General features: G+C 37.3%; 1 protein-coding gene across 1 annotated transcript in view; it reads left to right on the forward strand.

Moving 5' to 3' along the window:
- The first annotated feature begins 358 nt into the window (after positions 1-358).
- PARG (poly(ADP-ribose) glycohydrolase) overlaps positions 359-26081 on the forward strand; it is a 141098-nt gene continuing 115375 nt past the window's right edge. The window contains exons 1-6 of the mRNA XM_044665770.1: positions 359-620; positions 2553-2616; positions 5723-6700; positions 9017-9200; positions 10508-10630; positions 10763-10846. Of these exons, the coding sequence (XP_044521705.1) occupies positions 359-620; positions 2553-2616; positions 5723-6700; positions 9017-9200; positions 10508-10630; positions 10763-10846 (1695 nt within the window). The remainder of the gene's footprint in view (positions 621-2552; positions 2617-5722; positions 6701-9016; positions 9201-10507; positions 10631-10762; positions 10847-26081) is intronic.

Below are 26081 nucleotides of genomic sequence, written 5' to 3' on the forward strand. Positions count from 1 at the left end.
GACATCCGCTTTACGACAACACACGACACGGAATCCGGAAGCACTTGACTGCAGCAGGTCCGGAGGCGCAAAAGTGGAGGCGTCTGAAGCCACCCGGCTACATCTGCTGAGGAGACAGAGACTTATCGGGGTTGGGGGAAAAGAGAAAGGGAGAATCTCAGAGCACTCGGTTTCCCTTGGCGGGCCGAGAGAGTTATTTCGGAGAGAAAAGGGTACAGAGACACAGGTGCAGGAGAGGGCATGGTGTGGTGTGGGAGAGCCGGCCGCCCGCCCCCACCCGCCGTCCCCCACCTCCGGGCCGGTGAATGAAGCTCTCCGCCCGGGCTGGTCCGGGGGCTGCGCGCCGCGGGGCCCCAGCATGAGTGCGGGCTCCGGCTGCAAGCCCTGCAGGAAGCGAGCCCGTTGCGGCGCCCCGAAATCGCCGCCGCCCGCAGTCTCAGATCCCCTGAGCCATCCCGCAGGAAAGAGGCAGGTCTCGTCCTCCCGGGGCGACCCCGGGCAGCCCACCCTGTGCCCTCTCTGGCAGAGGACGCCGCCGTCGTCCCCATCCACTGGTTCTCCAGGGCCAGCAGTGCCCCGGCCACACAGCGTCGACTCGGGCGGCAAATTGGGGAACAAAGGTCGGTGCCCCTCGCCCCGGTCCCTGGACCTTTCCTTCCCATTTTTCTCTTCCACTTAATCTCGACACTGAGGAGGACTCGGGGAGTCATTGTCCACCTGACGATTTTCACGAGCCCATGTCTCCCTGCCTCAGGAACCGGATGCTTGTGCCATTTTCAGGGCACCTAAATATTTCCCGTTTAGAGTTGCCCTCCTGACCAGTTCTCTTCAGCAGTTCGTTTTTCTTTATACTGAATATCGTGTATTAATGATGACAACTCTCTCAAGTGAAAAGATGAGAATTCTCTGGTGTTGCTAGGCAGATTTAGGAGGAAAAGAACCTTTTTCTCTTACTTGGGAGGGGAGGGATCTGAGACTTTGGTCTCAGTTGGTCAGGTAATGCCTTTACATTGGAGGGAAAAAAGAATAATACTAATATTGAATTATTCTAATATGTTTAGTTCAGGTGTGTTGCCTGGCCCTTATTCTATAATTATTCATTTTAGGATTCATTTGCTAGCAGGAAACCAAAGTGAAACAGTGACTGTTGCCACAGGGCTGGGAATATTATCATTGCACCTGGAAATATGAAACTAAATGAAACAATGATCAAACCTTTTATTACATGGAAAAGAGCATGAGATGTTTCATGGCTTGAAATTACCATTAGGTAATGAGTACTTTTTTGTTTGTTTTTAAACTCTTACCTTCTGTATTAGTAACAACTCTTAAAACATGACAAGGATTAGTCAATGGGAGATTAAGTGATTTGCCCAGGATTACAGAGCTAGGAAGTGTCTGAGGCCAGTTTTGAACCTAGTTCCTTCCACCTCCAGGCCTAGTTCTTTATCCAATTAGTCACCTAGCTGAGATTCAAGTTCTGTCTTCATCACACATAATAGCTATGTGACCATGGGCAAGTCACTTAATCTCTGTGTTCCAGTCAACTCTCAAAAAGTATTAAATAATAGGGGAGGGGTAGATCTGTGGTTGTGAAAGGAATTTCTACACTAGGAGTTTCCTATACTGATATAGTTATAGATCTGGACCAAGAATAATCTCCAGTACTTAGCAGAGCTCCTTGCTTATAGTAGTTATTTTATAAATGTTGGATTGAATTAAATCTTAAGCTGCCTTTCTTTTTGTTACTTGCCAAATGAAAAGATGCTTAATAAGCAATTAAGAAAAACCCCTTACTTTCTCTCTTAATATAAAATATAAGACAGAAGAGCAAGAAGGGCTAGGGAATCAGGGTTAAGTGACTTCACTGGGGTGACACAGTTAGGAAATGTCTGAAGCCAGATTTGAACCCAGGTTTTCCAACTCCAGGCTTGGCACTCTATATATCAGGGGTTGGCAATGTATGGCTCTCTGGCTCTTTTGAGGGTCAGATATGGCTTTCTGCAGGAGCCATAAAGTCAATTTTTTTTCAGGCACTGTTACAGGAGCGCGCACTGTGAGCACTGTACGGATCTCACGAAATTACATTTTAAAAAATGTGGCGTTTATGGCTCTTATGGCCAAAAAGGTTGCCGACCCCTGCTATATATTGAGACACCTGGCTGCTCCTTAATAAATAGTTATACTAACGATCTGAAGATATTGAATGTCTAGATAGTATCATTGCATCATCATATTGTGAATAGGACTTTTATTCTCCATGTCATCTCATTTGATCTCTGTAGTACTCAGTTAATTCAAATCAAGTACTCAGATATAACTATATCCATTTAACAATTGACTAAACTCTTTTAGAAAGATTAAATGACTTGCTCATAGGGAAGCAGCTTGTTGGATTCATGATTTGAACTCAGGTCTCTCCTGATTCCAGGTTCAGCTCACTTGATATAATATCAAGTATGATCTTGGACACACATTTATGACTGCTGCTTATGGGAACTATGACAGGCCAATTATGAGGTATATAAATTAATGCTTAATTTTTTTTCTAGTTTTCAAACAAAAGACAATTACCAGTTGGGTGGACACTAAAGGATTCAAGACAAGATTAAAAAGGTATGAATTACAATGTTCTCATTGTAAACTACAGATGAAAAGAATAGATCTTTACTAAAGAAGTAAAGTTTTATAGAAATAAACGCATACATAAATATATACTGAACAAACATATTGTAAAACACACCTCTACCCTTGTTCATGCTATTATTCTTCCCTGGAGGGCCCTTTCTCTTCTATGCTATTTAAATACTAATAGTGCCTATTGGAAATTATACTAGTTCTAGTTCAAAGAATACCTTAAAAGTACTTTACAGGGGGCAGCTGGGTAGCTCAGTGGATTGAGAGCCAGGCCTAGAGACAGGAGGTCCTAGGTTCAAATCCGGCCTCAGACACTTCCCAGCTGTGTGACCCTGGGCAAGTCACCTGACCCCCATTGCCTACCCTTACCACTCTTCCACATATAAGTCAATACACAGAAGTTAAGGGTTTAAAAAATTTAAAAAAAAAACAAAACTACTTTACATTTACCTTCTCCACAAACACTTTTTTGATAGCTATATTCCTCATAGATTTTTAAATTTTTCTTGAGGCAGCAAGGTATTTCAGTGGATAGAGTCAGGAATTGGGAAGACCTGAGTTAAAATCTGGCCTCAGGTACTTACTAGCTGTGTGACTAGACAAGGCACTTCATTTTTGCTTGCCTCACTTTCCAGAACTATAAAGTGAGCACCTACATCTCAGCATTGTTTTGAGGATTAAATGAGATATTTATAAAGCATTTAGCACAATCACAGTAGGCACTTAATTAAATACTTATTTCTGTCTTTTTTTCCATCTGTCCTTCCTGCACAAGAAGTACTTCAGAGAAATACTATCAGGGACAAGTCTAGTTTAGGACCATGTCTTATCAATGGTAGCTATTTGTTTTTTTGTTTTTTTTTAAACCCTTGTACTTTGGTGTATTGTCTCATAGGTGGAAGAGTGGTAAGGGTGGGCAATGGGGGTCAAGTGACTTGCCCAGGGTCACACAGCTGGGAAGTGGCTGAGGCCGGGTTTGAACCTAGGACCTCCTGTCTCTAGGCCTGACTCTCACTCCACTGAGCTACCCAGCTGCCCCCGTAGCTATTTGTTTTAATCCAACTGTTTCTGTCTTGTTGCCAGTAGGAAGATAGATGCAGAGTAATGGTCTCTCTACTTAGGAGTCCCTCATTTCCTGAGAATATGGAGGGAAGATATTTCCTCTGTCCCCCTTTTTTTCAGTCTATCAGATCAGTTCTAGGTAAGATCTTTTAGTTAAACTTGCCAAGGAAGGCCTGTTATCCTGCCTTGGATCACACAGTCCTCTGTGTGTCTTAAGGTGCCAAAACTGACAGCATTTTGTGAAGAAATAACTAGTGAAGCAAAATGGTCAAAATCGGATTGCCAGCAAGAAGAGTATCCATGTCATCCTTTTTTTTTTTTAAACCCTTCTGTCTTAGAATCTATACTTAGTATCAGTTCTAAGGCAGAAGGGTGGTAAGGCTAAAAAATTTCTGTTAGTGACTTGTCCAAGGGCACATAGCTAGGAAATGTCTGAGGTCAGATTTGAATCCAGGCCTGGCTTTCTGTCTACTGAGCTACCTAAATTCCCTCATTCATTCTTGTGGGCTAGAATTACTTCCTAGAGGAGATGGGAGGTATAATGGTGTGGATGGATAGACACTCAGGCTGATGAGAACCCAGTCCAGTCAAATGACTATAGTTGCTTTCCTTTTTCCTACTCCATTAAGTTTTTTCTTGTTATGTTTGACAGCTTATTCCTCTCTGATCATCTCTGTACAAATACATTTATGTATATGGGTGTATGTGTAAGGATATGGTTTTTATTGAATGCATGTAGTTATTTTGTCCAATTGCTAATACCTATGCACCTTCTTAAGGGGCACATCCTTGTCGTCAGATTGCGTCACTAACATATTCATTCAAGAATATTAAGTAACTAAAACATACAAAGGAGTATAATAGGCATTGTGGAAGATAATGATGATTAGTAAGACATGGCCCCTACCTCAAGCATCTTACAACTCTATTTATTATGCCATGTAAATTAGCACTGGATTATAAGCTTATATACTAATTTTGTTTAGGTTTTTCCTCAATTAGATTGTAAGCTCCTTGAGATCAGGCATTATACTTAATGCTTAAAGCCTGATATCATCTCTAGTACAGTGCTAGGCACATAGTAGAAGCTCAATAAATACTTGTTGAATGTAACGCTCATCCTTCAGTAAATAATTATTAAGACATGGACTTTATTCTTAAAGTGCATGGGGGAAATGAAACATTTGTGAATAATTGGATTGACTACTGCACAGAGCTAGTAGAAACAAAATGTGGGAATAGAAAAGAGAGAACAAAATCTTCTAGGTGGTAGGTTAGGTATGAGAGAAGTCTAGGATCAGGAGCATTTAAATTGGGTCTTGAATGATAGAAAAGGTTTCAGAGCGAAATCAGACAAGAGATTGGAGGGTTGTCTTGGCATAGACAAAAGTATGGAGGTAAGAAAGTGTAACTTATTTGGAAGAATAATGAATTGCTTAAAGTAGATGGAGAACAAGTAAGATTAGGTTAGAAATGTAGGCTGGTTCTGGATACTGTGGAAGTCTTCAGTGTCAGGAGTTTCCACACTTCAATTTTTGAGCGGAGGGAAGCCATTAACAATTTTTATGCAGTGAATTGAGTTATTCATCAGGAAGATTAATTTGGCAGTGATATGTAGGATGGATTGGAAGTGTAGAGTTTAATTGGGTGCCTTATTTCTGGGTAAGGCTTGAATTAAGGTAGTAGTATGGAAAGTTAAGATTTGAGAAACTAGAAGCAGAATGAACAGGACTTGGTAAATAACTGAGAGGGAGTTAAAACATGACTGAAGCAGTAAGTGCAGATGAATAGAATGGTAATGTCTTTAATATTCAAAGTGCTGAATTCCTGAGTGTTTTTCTGGTAATGGTCATACTTAAGTCACCAAGAGTCTGAGTGTTTTTGAATAGTAAATATTTAGAGATTGCTTAGTTATAAGGAGTTGACTTTCTTTTTGACTCAGTTTGTTGGTGTCTTTAGACTACTGATTATTTCATGCAAGATGTTTTATTTAATCTACTTATGTTTTCTTTGTTCTCTACAGTTTACAGAGTAAAGATACCATCATAGCAGCAGGATCTAAAATGAGTTCTGTACAGAAAGATAACCTTTTCCAACATAACATGGAGAAGTTAGAAAATGTTTCTCAGCTGAGCCACCCTAACTCATCTCTAGATAAAAGTACAAAGCATTTCAACCATCCTCTTACTTCCAGTACCTGTAATTGGCAAAGTGAAGGAAAACAAAAGGAGCTTTTGGAAACCGAACCCCAGGAAGTAACCCTTGTAGCAGATCAATTCAGAAATGCTAATGTGGATCAATCACCCCAAAGTGATGATCATCACATAGATTGTGAAGAAAATAGAGACAATAGGCAGCTCTTATTGACACCTGTAAAGATAGCAAATTCCAAGCAGCCTATGAAAGATGCACAACCAACAGAGGCTTCAGACAACTTGCAGCAAAGTAAGTGTTGCCAGCCTGATGACTCTATTGTAGCTAGTCAACAGGAGGATGTAGATGTTGTTCCAGAGAGTCCACTGTCAGATGTTTGTTGTGGTGACCTTATAACTGATCAGAAGAATATTGGGAAGATGAGTGGACAAGAAAGTCCTGCAGAGTCTCCTCTTTTTGAGAAAGAAAGTGAACCAGAGTCCCCAATGGATGTTGATAATTCTAAGAATAGCTGTCAGAATTCTGAAGCAGATGAAGAAACAAGCCCATGTTTTGATGAACAAGAAGATGGTGATTCCTCTAAAGCAGCAAATAAGTCATCCAAGTTTCAAGCAGTGGAAACTAAAACAGAATGTAGAAAACAGCAGTCTAGTAGAGCATGTGAAGATAATGGAGCCAGACTTCAGTTTGAAAGAGAAGAGAGTCCCCCAGTGGAGGACAATTTATACGCCAAATCTCCTACCATCCCTGGTCTGAATGTGGAATGCAAAGGTCCCAAGCAACCTGGGAGAAAGGATTCTAAAATAACAGATCACTTCATGAGAATGCCCCGAGGAGAGGACAAAAGGTAATTTTTCCCATTTCTTGTATCCCTGAGGCTTAGCACAATGCCTGGAATATAGTAAGCATTTAAAATAAATGTTTGTCAACCAACCAAATTACATGGAGAGCATTTTGTAATTATTGAGATAAACAGAATTGTTATGTTTAAACAGAGAAGCAATTGTTTTCCAGGTTAGCTCTGTTAAATATACAGTACCAAATTTAAATTCTTAGAAGTCAAGAAGCAAGATAGTAAATGAAATTAAATTTTTCACATTATTTCCTATTTTTAATGTAAATTAAGACTTAGAAGTTAAATAACATCTTATGTAGACTTAAATATTGATTTGTTGTGTGGAAAAGCTAGTTCTGTTCATCAAATTATGTATTTTTCAATTTAATACGTAATTTTAGTTTTAAACTTATTCTCTAAAATTCATGTAACTTAGAGTTATTCCAGAATGCCTGGGAGGTAGATAGCATCTGGAGCTGTCTCTCGAGCCAGTGCTATGATAAAAGTGTTGTGAGTTGTGGCAGTCACGTGTTTCTATTAAGTTTGAACTCACTGACTTAGTGGATATACTCCTGGACCTAGAGTCAGAAAGTCTTAAATTCAAATCCTTCTTCAGATATTTACTAGTTGTGTGACTCCAGACAAGTTACTTAACTACTCTCAGCTTTATTTTCCTTATTTGCAAAAAGATAGGGTTAAGCTCTGTAACCACTAAGGCCCCTTCTAGTTCTGAATATAATTTGAGAAAATATTCTGATTTGGGGGGTAGTTAGGTAGCACAGTAAATAGAGTGCCAGGCCTGGACCTGGCAGGAAATCTGGTCTCAGACACTTTCTATCTGTGTGACCCTAGGCAAGTCACTTTAACCCACTTTATTGCTCTTCTGCCTTGGAAACAATACTAGTATGGATTCTAAAACAAAAGATAAAGATTTTTTTAAAATCATATTTTGCTTTTCCTAAGAGGGGATTACTGCTTTTTAGCAATTCCTCTTGTAAAACATAGATTTTTGGTATGACACGTTTTGTTCTTGGGCATGAGTATCAAGTTATAATGGGACGTATTTCAATTACTTTTGGATAAGACTTACTATATCCTGACTTCCAGGTAGGCACAGTATGTAGCAGTATAAATCTAGGTGCTTACTATATACAACCAACACTTTTTTGACAGCCATGAAGTCTCTCTTAAGGGCCTTCAATTTTAACTGACATGCAATTCATTTTAGCACAGGTTTCTGCTCCCTTTGGTCACAGATTTATGGGGAAGAGAAAGGAATTAATGAAGAAGAAAGGTGGGGCTGCTAGATGGCTCAGTAGATAAAGTGCCAGGCCTAGGGACAGGAGGACCTGGGTTCAAGTATAACCTTGGAGAGTTCCTAGCTGTTTGACCCTGGGCAAGTCACTTAACCCTAATTGCCTAGACTTTACCACTCTTCTGTTTTGGAACTGATACTTAATATTGATTCTAAGACAGAAGGTAAAGGTTTAAAAAAAAAAGAAGAAAAGGGAGGTAGTAGCTATGGGGAAGTGTTGCAACTAAAATAGCAAAAATCAGCAAGTAGGGGGTGAGTGGGGAGAACAAGCTATGTGTCTTGCTAGCTCTTCTAGACTGTTGCTCTCACCAGTCCAAGATTGCCAGGAAAAAGTCCTGACTTCTTGGCCCCTTTGTCAATTTATGCCCCATTCCAGGCCTCTCTGAAGGACATAGACCTTCTATAGGTCAACAGACTGGTCTTTGAGATGCCAAGAGCAATCACAGTGGCAGTTAGAATGGCTGCCTGGCCTTGTGCATTCATCCCCACCTGGGTCTGCCCAATTCATTTAATTGCTTCTCCACCCTGGAGTGTCCCTGTTTACAGTTAAACAAAGGACTCATCTCCACCCTTCTAGTCCTTACCAAAGATAAAAGAGGTAGTCAGAAGGTGGGAGATCCCTAACCAGCCTCATATAGCCTTGTGAGAAAAGCCATTTTTAAGCTCAGTATTAAGTCAAACCATTTGAGCTTTAAAATTACAAATTTATTTTGGGGGCCAAAAAGGGATACAAATTAATATTAACATTCCACAGAAGGCAGATGAATGTTAGGGCTTCTATTGGTCCTGTACTTGACTCAGGAAATTACCTTGGCCAGGTATTCTCACCTACCCTTTTGAATCCTTCCAGGTGACATTCTAGGATACAGGTTGCCTGGGTATTCTACAAATTCCTGAAAGCTAAAAATTTTCACCTGATTTCTAAATTTTGGAGCTTGTTTATGGACCCACAGATTGTATTTGTCTCTAGAATTTTTAGAAATAACATGATAATTTGTTTTTCTTGATTTTAGAAAAGAACAATGTGAACTCAAACACCAAAGACCAGACAGGAAGATCCCCAAGTACATTCCACCTCAGGTTTCCCCAGATAAGAAATGGCTTGGAACTCCTATTGAGGAATTGAGAAGAATGCCTTTGTGTGGAGTTCGTCTTCCTCACCTGAGACACTCTGTCAATCATACAGTAACTGTTCGGGTGTGTCACCTTAACTGAGAAAACTCAGAAGAGCTTATTAAAAATAGTTTAAGCCATATCCTCATTGTTAAATTAGACCAATGCATAAATGGTCCTTGCTAAATCTGTGTAAGGCTGTAAAAGTCATTGGTTGAGTATAATATGTGGTGCTTAAAATGGCAGCTTAACTTTAAAAAAAAGTAAGATGATTATTACTTCAACTTGAACTTTTGTATTTAGACAAGAAAAACTAAAAAACCTTACTTTAAATATATTCCTAGCAAAGCTATAAAATGACCTGGATGTCCTTCCTTAGATTCCTTTTACACTGCGTGATTATGATGTAATGCAAGTGAATTCATTATTTTTTCCTTAAATTAAGAATTATGGTACCATTAATGAGATGCCTGTTTGTACACTTGATTGTATATCCAGGTAGCTCTTATTGATATATGTTTAATTCTCGAAGTAAAATGATACTTTGTTAATATAATACCCATTTGTTACTTTATTTCTTAAGTGATGACCAACTCTACAAAGGTATAAATTTTTTTAAGTCATAACTGTTTATAGTTTTGGAATGAAAGAATTCTAAAAAATGATGTAATGTATGAAACATAATACTTTATTAGAAACCAAAAAAATTCCTTTTGTTTCCTTTCAAATTATATAGTATATATTCTCTAAACTTTTTTGCTCTCTTTCATAGTTGAGAATATTTTAGTATAGTTAATGACTTCAGAAATTTCTTTGAAATCTCAGAAACTATGTATCTTATCAGTTAGTGAATTTCCCATGACATTGGAAGGGTTCACTTTTAGGCTGGAAAAGTACATTTCAGATATGTTGTAGAGAAGTGTTATTAAATAGTGCACTGAACCAAATTAAAATATAATAGGGAAATATTTTACAAAGTAAATAAAAATCCTAGAACATGGACAATGTTAATATGTGGTTTCCCAAGTCAGTATGTGGTTCATAAGGGCTCCTTATTTATGTTTTTATTTGAATTTTACACCACTGTTGCAGAGGAAATTCATGCATTAAGTTGAGGGGGTTGGATTAAATTACCTCTAAAAACCCTATTAGGTCCAGAATTTTGTGATTCATCTCTTCATTGTACTAACAGTGGTTTTTATTTTAAAATAACCTCCTCCATAAATGTGTTTTACATGTAAATATGAAAATGTTTTAAGACTTTTTTGGACAAGCTTAGACCATGGTTTATACCTTTTAGTATTGACTTTTGAGTGTCTTTTTTAGGACATTCTGTGAAATGTAGAGGAATGTTTATACATATTGCATTATGAGTATTCTCTTCATTGCAGGTAGATCTTTTGAAAGCTGGAGAAGTTCCTAAACCTTTTCCAACACATTATAGGGATATATGGGATAATAAGCATGTCAAAATGCCTTGCTCAGAACAAAATTTGTACCCTGTTGAAGATGAGGTAAGAGAAGTAACTGAAATTTTTAGGTATACTTGTGAATATAAAATTTGTATGATTTTGGCTCATTTTCAGATCTGGGATGCATAGGAATTTGAAAATCCTTTTTAATCTCCCTTTCTCTTTTTCTAAAAGAATGGCGAACGAACAGCAGGCAGTCGCTGGGAACTCATTCAGACAGCACTCCTTAACAAGTTCAGCCGTCCACAGAACCTGAAGGTATATCTAGTGTATACTTCTTTTCTTTCTTGGATTTGTTAGTGATTATTCTCCACCTTCTATTCTCACACATTCTACACTGCTCACTGACCCCTTTTTGTAAGCGACTTGGGTAATAGCATCATTTACTTTCAAAGCTGTTTCTCTGAGATGCCTCTTCTTTCTTTCTAGATGTTCTCTCTCTCTTTTTTTTTTTTTTTTTTTTTTAGTTTTGTTTCATTACCTTGAAAGAAGGCATAAATAGAGGAAAGTGAAATGATAATTTAATATTTTGTTTTAGGTCAGTCTTTTAATTTGAGATGCTCCACACTTTGTGCTTTATGGATTTATTATTAAAATTAGCAGGGGCATGAAGAAAATCTAAAAACCTATCTCTAAAAGGACAATTTCCATGATTAATGAAAATCATTTTCATTTTTTACCAGTTTTAATTTGTAATAAAGTAAATTGATAGCTAAAACCATAACTCAAAGCTGTTTGAGTTCCTCAATACTTTCAGAGTATAGAAGATATTGTCCCAACTCTGCTATGTTATCCATCAGTTAACAAGCATTTATTAAACAATTGTTATGTGCCAGGTACTATGCTGAACCTGGAGATAAAAGGCAAAAAAAAAAATAATAATCTTGGCCCTCAGAGACTTTATATTTCATCAAAGGAAATTACATATACATGTATAATTGCCTACAAAATAAATCAAACATTAATTTACTAACTGTGTGACCACAGGCAAATCACTTGTTCCATTGGAGCCTCAATTTCTCACCTATAAATTGTGATAAAAATAGCAATTTCCTCCCATAGTTGCTGTGAGTATAAAATGAGATCATATATGTGTTGTTCCTCACAAGACTATGAGCTTGAGAGAGAAAGGACTCTGTTTTGCCTTTCTTAGTACCAGGTTGGTTCTGCAGGGGTATTTATAGTCCTAGCTCAAATTGTCAGGTCTTGGGACTGGCACCTGCCGGGCCAAAGTTCCATTCTCCTAACTGACAGGATTGCCTATGGTAATTTTGCAAATGCAAGAGATCTTGCATAAATCCTACATTACATAGTCTCAACACGATGGGACGTTTGGATGAGAGGTTAGTGGTCAAATTCTGTTCTAGACTTGTTGAACGTGAGGTGGCTCTGTGACATGTTTTGAAATGTCCACCAGGCATTGAAGTTGAGGTAGTATGTCAGAATTTAAAGGAGTAATTTAAAGGAGTTTTCTGTGTTTAACTTGTAAAAGGAAACCCAACATGGACAGTTTTCTCAGATAAATACAGTGTACACAGGTGATGGTTTTACCTCCAAATGAGGATAAGAACTGAGGCCACCTTTGCAGGAATATGAGGGAAAATCTAGAGGAATATTGGGTGCCAAGCCCTTGGGCAGAGACTCCAAAAGAGAAGGCAGATTGAGGGGGTGCTTCAAAACATTTTAGCAACAAATTGCAAATGATAAATAATAAGAAATTAAAAGGTTATATAGCTCAAGTCAGGGGCCCTCTGAAGGTGATGAAGTCATATTTGAGTTCTTGAGTGCATTTGTCATCTTCAGGGTATAGAGTCAGGCCTAGAGATGGGAGCGCAGACAGTTCCTAGCTATATGACCCTGGGCAATTTACTTAACCCTGTCTAGCCAAAAGATGGAAAGACTGTCACAATGAATAAGTGATATATACCTTTAAGAACAATGTTGAGAAGTTAAGAACAACTGAAAGGGAATACATCTGTGCCTTCAGTTAACAAAATAATATTAACATAGCACAGAGAAAAAGGAAGGTAATCAGTTTCCATTTGCTTCTTTTTTGAGGGGTGCAAGTAGAAAGATATTCAGATTGAGAAGAATAGAGAAGGAATTCAAGTCTGAGATATGTGAGGCTTTAGTTAGGGAACACCCAGTTGTTTTTGAAAGGAGTTCAAAGCAATCTAGACTACTGGAAGAACTTGGTTATGTAAACACTGAGTTATGGGGATATTAGTTGAAGAACTGTGTAGAAAATGGGGAAAGTATGAGGAAAGCTGTCTGTCCTTGTCAAAAAGGGGAAGGATGTGGATTTTTGAAACTATTAATTGGAAAATGTTAATTTTTTAAGCCAACTGGAATAAATTTCAGAATGGATGTTTTTTGCAGTTATCATTAGAAATTTAGAAGAATTATTTTATTTATTTATTTTTTTAAGCCCTTAACTTCTGTGTATTGGCTCCTTGGTGGAAGAGTGGTAAGGGTGGGCAATGGGGGGTCAAGTGACTTACCCAGGGTCACACAGCTGGGAAGTGTCTGGGACCAGATTTGAACCTAGGACCCTGTCTCTAGGCCTGACTTTCAATCCACTGAGTTACCCAGCTGCCCCAAGAATTACTTTATTAAGAAATAACATTAAATTGAAAGTTAGCATGGTGTAATGAATTAAAGACCAGTCCTTGGAGTGAAGTAGACTTAGATATAGGCGCTCTTTCTGGTAGTCATTTGTGGTATGATAAGCAAAATTTTAAACTCTTAGGACCCAGGCAATTCTGTAAGATTAAATTATAGAGAAGTTGCTGAGCTGCATTAGTAGAGGGAGTTTTCATGCTGTTGAGTTTTTCATAATAATGGAATCCTAGAATTGGATCCAATAAATGTTAGATTAGCCTCATTTTTGGATTAGGCTAGGTTACTTAAGAGCTCTGAAGTTTGAGTCAATTAGACTTGGATTCCAACCCTGCCTCAGTTACTTACTAGCTGTGTGAGTCTCTAAACTTCCTCAGGTCTCAGTTTCCTCATTTGTGAAATAGATTAAGTTGGACTTGATGACCTCCAAGTTTGCTTCCAGCTTTAAATCTTTGGCCCTTTGATCTTTCTCATTTGGTATATGAGATGAATACTCTATATGTAACATATTTGAATTTTAGCATGATGTTTAACAGAATGTAATGGGATGGCAGAATTAGGATCTGAGAAAAAAATGGAATGATGACCCTATTTGACAAGATGAAATTTAATAGGAATAAATATAATGCCATGAACATAGGATATGATATGATACAGATGCAGTGGGATTCAAAGATTCAAATTATGGGCTAGAAGATAAGGCTAGGCAGTAGTTTAATTAGAAAAAGACTTCTATGTTCCAGGTAACTGCAAGTTTAGTGCTCATCAGCAGTGTGACATATTTGCTAAAAGCTATTTGATCTCCAATCACAATGTTTTTTAAAAATATATATATGGTTTAAATCAAGGTAGGTTTAAATCAAGGATGACTAGATCCAACATAAATTTGTTGTCTAACCTTACCTGCATCTTTGCTGGCAAATGGAAATCATTATTCTTCACTTCCCTGTAGTGTCATAGCACTTCACTTTGCTTTGCATTTAGAATACTTTCCTCTGTATCATAGCTATTTATATTTGTTCTTTCTTTTGCTATTACAGACTTTGTCTTTTTTTCTCAAACCTATTGTTATGGAGAATATTGACCCTTATATTGATTTGGTATTGGCGTCAATAGTTGTTGATATTGGTAGGCTATTAGCTTTAAAGATACCCAGTTGATAACAATTGGAGAAATGGCTGGACTTGGCAGTTGAGGAAATCAATTTGAGACTGATTATAGTAAAACTATTTATTGTAACTATAAGAATGCAGGGAAAGGTAAGGGAAAGGAAAAGTATGAAATATATTTATTATATATGTATATATTTCCCTAAGCTAAGAATTCTTTTTTTTTTAATAAGGTTAATGAACCAAGTTTATATACTTCTAATTTAATCACATTAACAAATTTTTTTTTAAACCCTTATACTTCGGTGTATTGTCTCATAGGTGGAGGATTGGTAAGGGTGGGCAATGGGGGTCAAGTGACTTGCCCAGGGTCACACAGCTGGGAAGTGGCTGAGGCCGGGTTTGAACCTAGGACCTCCTGTCTCTAGGCCTGACTCTCACTCCACTGAGCTACCCAGCTGCCCCTAAGCTAAGAATTCTAACTGAACCCCAAAGAACCCCAAGTAAAACTCTGCGAGGAGTGTCTTTTGCCTGGAAACCAGGCCTACTCTAAAACCCCTTAATCTATCTAAAATATATTTCTAACTATATAATCTATACTATTTTATAAATATTCTTAATTCAGCCTTCTCTGTCTCTCCAGTTTCCAAGCTTCAACTGTGACAGGATCCCAGCCACTGCAGGTTTCACAGAAATCAAGCTCTCTTCTGTCCCCTCTGTTCAAATCAGGGAACAACAGCCTGAGCTTCTCTCACTCTGTCAGATTAATCTCTCTCCGATTCTTCTCAGCTCTCAAGATGTTTTCAGACCAATTGTCACTATTCCAAAATTTCCAGAGGAAACTCCAATCATCCACCCCTTCAGTGCCAAACTCAAAGAGTGTAGAATTCCTAACTGCCCCCTGCTAGGGGAATTTGGGAATTCTTTTCCCATCATCTCTTGAGGATTCCACTGTCTGAATTTAAAGGAGTCAACACATCTTCTCTAGCCAACTATCTATTCCTACTTATCAAAAATCTATAATTATTTAGTAGTTAATTAAGAATTTACTCACTATACTATACACAACTCTGACCTCTTCCTCTCAGTTTCAATAGATGACTTTGCTTCTTTCTTTGATGATTACCTTCAGGTCCCCTCCCCATTGTTCTAAGCCTTTCAGGATCCTCTATCTCTCCTATTTCTCTCCTGTCTTTGAAGAAGAATTGACTTTGCTCTTTCCCAGAGCAAGCCCTCTCTCCCTATACCTTTGATTCTATACTTTCTGTTCTCCTCTGGAACCTCGTTCCATCATCTGTTCTTAAATCCAAAGTTTAAAATCTCTTCCTCTCTGTTGACTCCTATCGCTTTGCTTGTATAATACTCAGATCTCTCTGTCCTAAAAAAACACCATCCCTTGATCCTCTCACTTCCCCAAGCTGTTGACTTATCTCTTCTTTCTTAAAGGTCTAGAAAGGATGAGAGGTGTCTCTTGCTTTTTTTTTTTTCCTGTCATCTCTGTTCCTCCACTTCTTGTACTCTGGCATCTGTCTCCATATTTCTAAATCCAAAGTTTTTTTTTTTCTTTTATTTCATTCTTTTCATTTCTCTGTGGCATTTGATACTGTAGATTGGCCACTTGCTTCTTAGCTTATGTGATGCTACTGTCTCCTAGTTCTTTTCTCACTCTCCCATAATCCTTTGCTGGAGGCTTTCTCTTCAAGTTTTTTTTTTTCCTGGCCTTTTTTCTATTTACTTTTTCCCTTGTTGATCTCATTTGCTCCTATGAATTTTTCTGTCCAGATGCCTCCTATATCTTTATCTCTAGCCTTTCCCCAATTAGTCAACTATTTCCAGCTTCATAGTTGATGATACTACTTGAATTTCTTGTCATCACCTCAAACTCAACATGTCCCACTTCTGACCTACACTACTTGTATAGCCTCAGGCAAGTCATCTAACTCACTGAGCCCCAGTTTCTTCATCTGTAAAATGAGGGGATTGTTTTAGATACCTTATGAGGTCTTGTTAGGCTCTAGAAATATCAGTCTTTGTCTGAAATTAACCAGGCTCCTTCTCCTCCCCCCAGCCTAGCCTTTACCCTAGAATTGTAACTTCGGAGTTCTCACTTCATATAGACAATCAGTTGTCACATCCTGTTGATTCTACTTCTGCAGTATTTCTTACACACCTGGCACTCTCCTCACTTATACTGTAGTCATCTCTTCTTGTCTGCATTATTATAATAACTTCACAGTTATTTTTGCTTCTTCCAATTGTTCTTCACATGTCCATGTAGTCTTCCTAATGCACTTTATGACTATGTTGCTACTCAACTTTGAAGGGTTTTCTAGTATTTTTCTAACAAAGTATATGTTACTGCTTCTAGCATTTAAAATGCTCCAAAGTCTAACTCTAATCTACTGTTCCAGGATTATCTCCTACTGTGATCCAAAACAGACAACTTTCTACCTTTCTTGGGCTGACCTCCTTGTACTTTGTGCCTGTAATAAGAAATTCCAATTCCTTCCTGCCTATAATGGATTCCTTGCCATCTTTATTTGTCCCCCTTTTCCTTCAAAGCTCACTCGAGTATCAACTCTTCAATGAAGCTTTTTTTTTTTTGCTCCTCCCCTTACCCTGTTTCATCTATCCTTTTTCAGAATTTTCAAAACTTTACTTTCACTTTTTCATACGTTTAACACTTTTCCATGTGTCACTTATTTTTCCATATCTCTGGTCTGCTTACCTTAGTTCTTAAGCTTCTTGAAGCAGTGTCTCTGTTAGATCTTTGTGTTTTGCATATAAGTTTGAATTGAGAGTCCAGCTGTCTTTATTAGGGCTTGCCTATAGTTTTGTGTTCAGCTCTGGATACTACATTTTAAAAAGGTCATTAACAAATGAAACATGATCAGAGGGAGTGTTATTAGTATAGATTGGTGCCAGATTTCTATTTCAAGAAGAGGTACCTTGAATTTGTGGCATAGGATGAGCTTTTTTTTTTTTTTTTTTAAACCCTTGTACTTCGGTGCATTGTCTCATAGGTGGAAGAGTGGTAAGGGTGGGCAATGGGGGTCAAGTGACTTGCCCAGGGTCACACAGCTGGGAAGTGGCTGAGGCCGGGTTTGAACCTAGGACCTCCTGTCTCTAGGCCTGACTCTCACTCCACTGAGCTACCCAGCTGCCCCCATAGGATGAGCTTTTGAAAGAATAAAGGATTATTTTGCTTAAGGAGAACATAATCATTGTCTTGAAATAGTTTCAAGGGTTATCATTTAAAGTAAGATTAGATGCAAGGTGATAGAACTAAGATTAGTTTGTAGAAATTTCAAGGCAACGGATTTCAATTCAGTACAAGGAAGAATTTTCTAACAAAACTATTCCAACAATAGAACAGGTCAGCTGTGTTGAGTTAATGAGTTCTTTGTTAACTGTTGGTGTTTAAACTAAGAAGTCATGGTTGAGGACATAGTAGAAGGGACTAATTGGTTGGGTAGAGAACTGGCCTAAATGCCTTTGTGGTAGTATTTAGAGAATACTAGTTTTGAGTCCAAAGACCTGGCTCACATTCAGCTCTGCTACTTACATGATATTAGACTAATCATTTCACTTCTGGCCTTATTTCCCTCAGTCCCTACAACAATAATATGCAACAACCCCTTTCTCTTTTCACTTAGCCATTCTCAAGTCACTCTTAGTTTTAGGCCTTTGTTCCCACTTGTATATACTGTTGCAATAATCTCCTCATTGGTTTCCCTGACTCAGGTCTCTCCCCACTCTAAGCTATCCTTTAAGTAGCTCCTTAAACACAGATACAACCACATCATTCCTGTATTCAAACAATTCAGGGGTTTCCTGTTACTTCTCATGTAAAATATAAACTAGCACCATTCTGTAATTTCATTCTCATCATTTATTGCTCTTTTCCATGCTCTGTGTTATAGCTAAACTAATCTCTCTGCTCTTCACACCTAGTACTACATCTTCTCTTTTGATATCTTTGCACTAGGAATCCTCCATGCTTGGTATTGACTCCTCCTCATTCGTGCCTTCACTTCCTTCAAGATCCTGCTTCAGCTCCATCTTCATTTTTTTTAGTCTTTGTATCTACAGAAGCTAGTACAGTGGCTGTCACAAAGGAAATGAAACTAGATAATCATTAAGATAGCTTCCATCATTAAGTCCTTTGACTTTTAATATTTTCTTTAACTTTTAAGATTATTATATTATTCTAAGTCCTGTGTCTTTTCAGATATAAGACTTAAACTTACTTAAGGATTTTTTCCCTTAGTTTTTACAGCTTTTTCCCAGATATTCTTTATTTTATTTTTCTTTATTTATTTTTCTTTATTTTATTTTTAAAAAATTTATTCAAAACCTTACCTTCTGTCTTAATATTAGTTCTTAGATAGAAGAACAGCAAGGGCTAGGTGTGGGGGCATTAAGTGGCTTCCCCAAGATCACAAAACTAGGAAGTGTCAGAGTCCAGATTTGAACCAGAAGTCCTCCTTGCTCCAGGCCTGACATTCTAACTACTTTACTACATAGTTGCCCCAAGATATTCTTTAATATCTCTTCAAGCAATTTAAAACCCTGTGTATTATTATCTATTGCTTTTCTTTCATAGAAATAATTATATGTTAAAATATTGAATTTTCATCATTTTTAACTCAGGGCATCAACATAACATGATTATGATGCTGGATTCTCTTGATGTGTATACAAACAAAGTTAATATTCTGGTAGATCCTTCCAGGCTGGGCAGACTTGGAACATGATAATAGTGATAGACTCAACATATGTATGTTTGTTGTCAGGTCAACCAAGTTGAGTTCAGAAAGAATCAGAATGTTGGATTCAGGTTGATGAATTTTTCAGCAACAGTGACTCAGAACAACTTTTTATTAAAGTATAGAGGGGTTATAAACTGTGTCAATAAAATAAGTTACCACACTGATGAAATTATAGATCCTTGAAGTAAAAAAATGTTTCATAATAGTACAGTTTTGAGAATAATCCTTAGGATTTTTATGCTTTCATAATTTTGAGGTATTGGCCATTGTTAAAATTATTTTTACATCATAAATACATTTAAAGTCTTATATTATAAAGTCCTAGAACATAACAACAGTTATTATTATATTTTAAGACCTATGTAGATGGCTCATCCCTGCAATAGCACTTTTTTTTAACCATTTATTAATATTCATTTTTAACATGGTTACATGATTCATTCTCCTACTTTCCGCTTCACCCCCCCCCCCCCCCACTGCCCTCACCCATGGCCGATGCTCATTTCCACTAGTTTTGTCATGTGTCCTTGATCAAGACCTATTTCCAAATTGTTGGTAGTTGCATTGGTGTGGTAGTTTCGAGTCTACATCCCCAATCATGTCCACCTCAACCCATACGTTAAAGCAGTTGTTTTTCTTCTATGTTTCCTCTCCTGCAGTCCTTCCTCTGAATGTGGGTAGCGTTCTTTACCATAAATCCCTCAGAACTGTCCTGTGCCATTGCATTGCTTCTGGTACAAAAGTCCATTACATTCGATTTTACCATAGTATATCAGTCTCTGTGTACAGTGTTCTTCTCGCTCTGCTCCTTTCGCTCTGCATCAATTCCTGGAGGTCTTTCCAGTTCACATGGAATTCCTCCATTTTTTTATTCATTTGAGCACAATAGTATTCCATCACCAGCATATACCACAATTTGTTCAGCCATTCCCCAATTGAATTCCCTCATTTTCCAGTTTTTTGCCACCACAAAAAGTGCAGCTATAAATATTTTTGTGCAAGTCTGTTTATCTATGATATCTTTGGGGTACAAACCCAACAATGGTATGTCTGGATCAAAGGGCAGGCATTTTTTTATAGCCCTTTGAGCATAGTTCCAAATTGCCATCCAGAATGGTTGAATCAGTTCACAACTCCACCAGCAATGCATTAATGTCCCAATTTTGCCACATCCCCTCCAGCATTCATTACTCTCCCCTTCTTTCATTTTAGCCAATCTGCTAGGTGTGAGGTGATATCTCAGAGTTGTTTTGATTTGCATTTCTCTAATTATTAGAGATTTAGAGCACTTTCTCATGTGCTTATTGATACTCTTGATTTCTTTACCTGAAAATTGCCTATTCATGTCCCTTGCCCATTTTGTCAATTGAGGAATGGCTTGATTTTTTTATACAATTGATTTAGCTCCTTGTATATTTGAGTAATTAGACCTCTGTCAGAATTTTTTATTATAAAGATTTTTTTCCCAATTTGTTGTTTCCCTTCTGATTTTGGTTGCATTGTTTTTGTTTGTACAAAACCTTTTTAATTTAATATAATCAAAATTATTTATTTTACATTTTGTAATTTTTTCTAACTCTTGCTTGGTTTTAAATTTTTCCCTTTCCCATAGATCTGACAGGTATACTATTCTATGTTCCCCTAATTTTCATATAGTTTCCTTCTTTATATTCAAGTCATTCACCCATTCTGAATTTATTTTGGTGTAGGATGTGAGATGTTAATCTAAATCTAATCTCTCCCATACTGTTTTCCAAATTTCCCAACCGTTTTTGTCAAATAGTGGATTCATGTCCCAGAAGTTGGACACTTTGGGTTTATCATACACTGTCTTGCTGATGTCATTTACCCCAAGTCTATTCCACTGATCCTCCCTTCTGTCTCTTAGCCAGTACCATATTGTTTTGATGACTGCTGCTTTATAGTATAGTTTAATATCTGGTATTGGTAGGCCCCCTTCCTTCACATTTTTTTTCATTATTTCCCTTGATATTCTTGATCTTTTGTTATTCCAAATGAAATTTCTTATAGTTTTTCCTAATTCAGTAAAGAAGTTTTTTAGTAGTTTGATAGGTATGGTGCTAAATAGGTAAATTAATTTGGGTAGAATGGTCATTTTTATTATGTCAGCTCATCCTACCCATGAGCAATCAATGGTTTTCCAATTGTTTAGATCTAGTTTTATTTGTTTTGTAGTTGTTTTCGTATAATTCCTGTGTTTGTTTTGCTAGATAGATTCCTAAGTATTTTATATTGTCTAGGGTGATTTTGAATGGTGTTTCTCTTTCTACTTCTTGCTGCTCTAGTGTGTTGGAAATATATAGAAATGCTGATGATTTATGTGCATTTATTTTGTATCCTGCAAGTCTGCTAAAGTTAATTATTTCTACCAGCTTCTTAGTTGATTCTCTAGGATTTTTTAAGTAGACCATCATATGATCTGCAAAGAGTTATAGCTTAGTCTCCTCATTGCCTATTTTGATCCCTTCAATTTCTTTTTCTTCTCTAATTGTTACTGCTAGTGTTTCTAGTACTATGTTGAATAATGGAAGTGATAATGGGCATCCTTGTTTCACTCCTGATCTTATTGGGAAGGTTTCTAATTTATCCCCATTGAATATGATGCTTGTTGATGGTTTTAGGTATATAGTCTTTATTATTTTTAGGAAAGGTCCTTTTATTCCTATACTTTTCAGTGTTTTCAATAGGAATGGATGCTGTATTTCGTCAAAGGCTTTTTCAGCATCTATTTGAGATAATCATGTGATTTTTGTTTGTTAGACTGTTGATATGGTCAATTATGTGGATGGTTTTCCTAATGTTGAACCTTCCTTGCATTCCTGGTACAAATCCCACCTGATCATGGTGGATGATCTTTTTGATTATTTGTTGGCATCTCTTTGCTAGTATTTTATTTAAGATTTTTGCATCTATTATCATTAGGAAGATTGGTCTGTAGTTTTCTTTCTCTGTTTTTGATCTCCCTGGCTTTGGAATCAGTACCATATTTGTGTCATAAAAGGAATTTGGTAGGACTCCTTCTTTGCTTATCATATCAAATAATTTGTATAGTGTTGGGATCAGTTGCTCTTTGAATGTCTGATAGAATTCACTTGTGAATCCATCAGGCCCTGGCAATTTTTTCTTAGGGAGTTCTTTGATGTCTTGTTCAATTTCTCTTTCTGATATGGGATTTTTTAGGTATTCTATTTCTTCTGCTATTAATCTAGGCAATTTATATTTTTGTAAATATTCATCCATATCTCCTAGATTGCTATATTTATTGCCATATAATTGAGCAAAATAATTTTTAATGATTGCCTTAATTTTCCCTTCATTAGAGGTAAGGTCTCCCTTTTCATCTTTGATACTGTCAATTTGGTTTTCTTCTTTCCTTTTTTTTATTAGATTGACCAGTACTTTGTCTATTTTATCTGTTTTTTCAAAATACCAGCTTCTAGTGTTATTTATTAATTCAATAGTTCTTTTGCTTTTGATTTTATTAATTTCTCCCTTGATTTTTAGTATTTCTCATTTAGTTTTCATCTGGGGATTTTTAATTTGCTCTCTTTCTAGTTTTTTAAGTTGCATGCCCAATTCACTAATCTCTGCCCTCCCTAATTTGTTAATATATGCACTCAAGGATATAAATTTCCCCCTGAGTCTCTGCCTTGGCTACCTCCCACAGAGTTTGGTAAGATGTCTCATCATTGTCATTCTCTTCAATGAAATTATTGATTGTTTCTATGATTTCTTCTTTGACTAACTGGTTTTGGAGAATCATATTATTGAATTTCCAATTAGTTTTTGATTTTCCGGTCCAGGTGCCCTTACTAATTATTATTTTTATTGCATTATGATCTGAGAAGGTTACATTTATTATTTCTGCTCTTTTGTATTTATTTACAATGTTTCTATGCCCTATTATATGGTCAGTCTTTGAGAATGTGCCATGTGCAGCTAAGAAGAAGGTGTATTCCTTTTTGTCCCTATTTATTTTTCTCCACATATCAATTAGATCTAATTTTTCTAGGACTTCATTCACCTCTCTTACCTTTTTCTTATTTATTTTTCGGTTTGATTTATCTAGATCTGAAAGAGGAATATTTAGATCTCCCACTATTATGGTTTTACTATCTATTTCCTTCTTGAGCTCTGCCAGTTTCTCCTTTATAATTTGGATGCTATGCCACTTGGTGCATACATATTGAGCACTGTTATTTCCTCATTGTCTATACTGCCTTTAATCAGGATGTAATGACCTTCCCTGTCTTTTTTAATCATATCTATTTTTACTTTGGCTTTGTCAGAAATCATAATCGCCACTCCTGCCTTCTTTTTCTCATTTGATGCCCAAAAGATTTTGGTAAAGCCCTGAACCTTAAACTTGTGTATGTCCACCCTCCTCATATGTGTTTCTTGTAGGCAACATATGGTAGGATTTTGGTTTCTAATCCACTCTGCTATTTGCTTCTGTTTTATGAACGAGTTCATCCCATTCACATTCAGAGTTATAATTATCAGTTGTGCATTTGCTGACATTTTTGTATCCTCCCCTAGTTCCACTTCTTCTTCTTACACTATTTCCTTTTAAACCAATGGTTTGCTTTTTAAGCTGGTAACCCTTATCCCCTCCCTTATTATTCCCCTATTTTTATTTTTAAAGGCCTAATGAGTTCTCTCCCCCTTATTCTCCCCCCCCCCCCTTTTTTTTTAACCCTTACCTTCTGTCTTGGAGTCAATACTGTGTATTGGCTCCAAGGCAGAAGAGTGTTAAGGGTAGGCAATGGGGGTCAAGTGACTTGCCCAGGGTCACAAAACTGGGAAGTGTCTGAGGCCAGATTTGAACCTAGTACCTCCCATCTCTAGGCCTGGCTCTCAATCCATTGAGCTACCCAGCTGCCCCCTTCCCCTCCCTTTTTTGACCTCCCCACTCCCCTGCTCCCCTTGGTTTATCCCTTCTGACTTTTTCAGTAGGGTTAGATAGTTTTATATCCCAATGGATAATATAGCTACTCTTCCCTCTCAGGGTTAATTACACTGAGAGTAAGGTTTAAATATTACCTCTTAATGCTCTCTTCCTCCCCTTCTTATAATAGTATTTGTCCCCTCCCCTTCCCGTGCCCTCTTTGTGTGTAATAGAACGTCTTATTTTTCTTATTCATTCAAGTTTCTCTTGGTGTCCCCTACTATTCACCCCCCTCTTTCCCACCCCCTATATCATCTTAGACCATTTAGTATTCCAAACTCTCCCTATGAATTATTCTTCTGATTACTATAATAGTGAATACTATAATAGTGAATAGAGTTCACTACAGAGAATTATACATAGCATTTCTCCACATAGGAATACAGAAAATTAAATCTTATTGAAGCCCTTAAAGAGGCAAATTTAAAAAATATGAGTTTTCTTTCTTTCCCCTTTGTTTCTTATTTACCTTTTCATGTTTCTCTTGATTTTGTGGTTGGATATCAAACTTTCCATTTAGTCCTTGTCTTTTCTGTGCAAATACTTGGAAATCTTCTATCTCTTTGAAAGCCCATACTTTCCCCTGGAAGTATATAGTCAGTTTTTTTAAAAATATTTATTAATATTCATTTTTAACATGTTTACATGCTTCATGCTCCTACTTTCCCCTTGACCCCCTGCTCTCCCCCCACCCATGGTCGACACACATTTCCACTGGTTGTAACATGTGTCCTTGTTCAGGGCCTATTTCTAAATTGTTGTTAGTTGCATTGGTGTGGTCGTTTCGAGTCTACATCCCCAATCATGTCCGTCTCAAGCCATGCGTTCAAGCAATTGTTTATCTTCTATGTTTCCTCTCCTGCAGTTCTTCCTCTGAATGTGGGTAGCATTCTTTACCATAAATCCCTCAGAGCTGTCTTGTGTCATTGCATTGCTGCTGGTATAGAAGTCCATTGCATTCGATTTTACCACAGTATATCAGTGTCTGTGTACAATGTTCTTCTGGCTCTGCTCCTCTCACTCTGCATCAGTTCCTGGAGGTCTTTCCAGTTCACCTGGAACTCCTCCAGTTTATTATTCCTTTTAGCACAATAGTATTCCATCACCAGCATATACCACAATTTGTTCAGCCATTCCCCAATTGAAGGACATACCCTCCTTTTCCAGTTCTTTGCCACCATAAAAAGAGCAGCTATAAATATTTTCGTACAAGTCTGTTTATCTATGATCTCTTTGGGGTACAAACCCAATAATGGTATGTCTGGATCAAAGGGCAGGCATTCTTTTATAGCCCTTTAAGCATAGTTCCATATTGCCAGCCAGAATGGTTGTATCATTTCACAACTCCACCAGCAATGCATTAATGTCCCAATTTTGCCACATCCCCTTATATAGTCAGTTTTGATGGGTAGTTGATCGGTGGTTGAAGACCCAGCTCTCTTGCCTTTCTGAATATCATATTCCAAGCCTTGCGATCTTTTAGTGTGGAGGTTGCCAGATCCTGTGTGATCCTGATTGGTGCTCCTTGGTATCTGAATTGTCTCTTTCTGTTTTTTTGTAAGATTTTTTTCTTTTACTTGGAAGCTCTTGAGTTTGGCTATTATATTCCTGGGGATTGTCTTTTTTGGGTCTAGTGTTGAGTATGATCTATGGATCCTTTCAATGTCTATATTTCCCTCTAGAACTTCAAGGAAATTTTGCTGAATAATTTCTTTTAGTATGGAGTCCAAATTTCTATTAATTTCTGCTTTTTCAGGAAGACCAATGATTCTCAGATTGTCTCTCCTAGACTGGTTTTCTTGGTCTGTCACGTTCTCATTGAGATATTTCATGTTTCCTTCTATTTTATCAGTCTTTTGACTTTGTTTTATTTGTTCTTGCTGTCTTGAGAGATAATTAGCTTCTAATTGCTCAATTCTAGCCTTTAGGGACTGGTTTTCGGTTATAATCTTTTGGTTTTCCTTTTTAATCTGGTCATTTCTGGTGTTCAATTTGTTTATCAGTTCATTTGATTTCTGAGCCTC

The sequence above is a fragment of the Gracilinanus agilis genome, chromosome 2 (assembly GCF_016433145.1).
Source record: "Gracilinanus agilis isolate LMUSP501 chromosome 2, AgileGrace, whole genome shotgun sequence".
NCBI lineage: Eukaryota > Metazoa > Chordata > Mammalia > Didelphimorphia > Didelphidae > Gracilinanus > Gracilinanus agilis.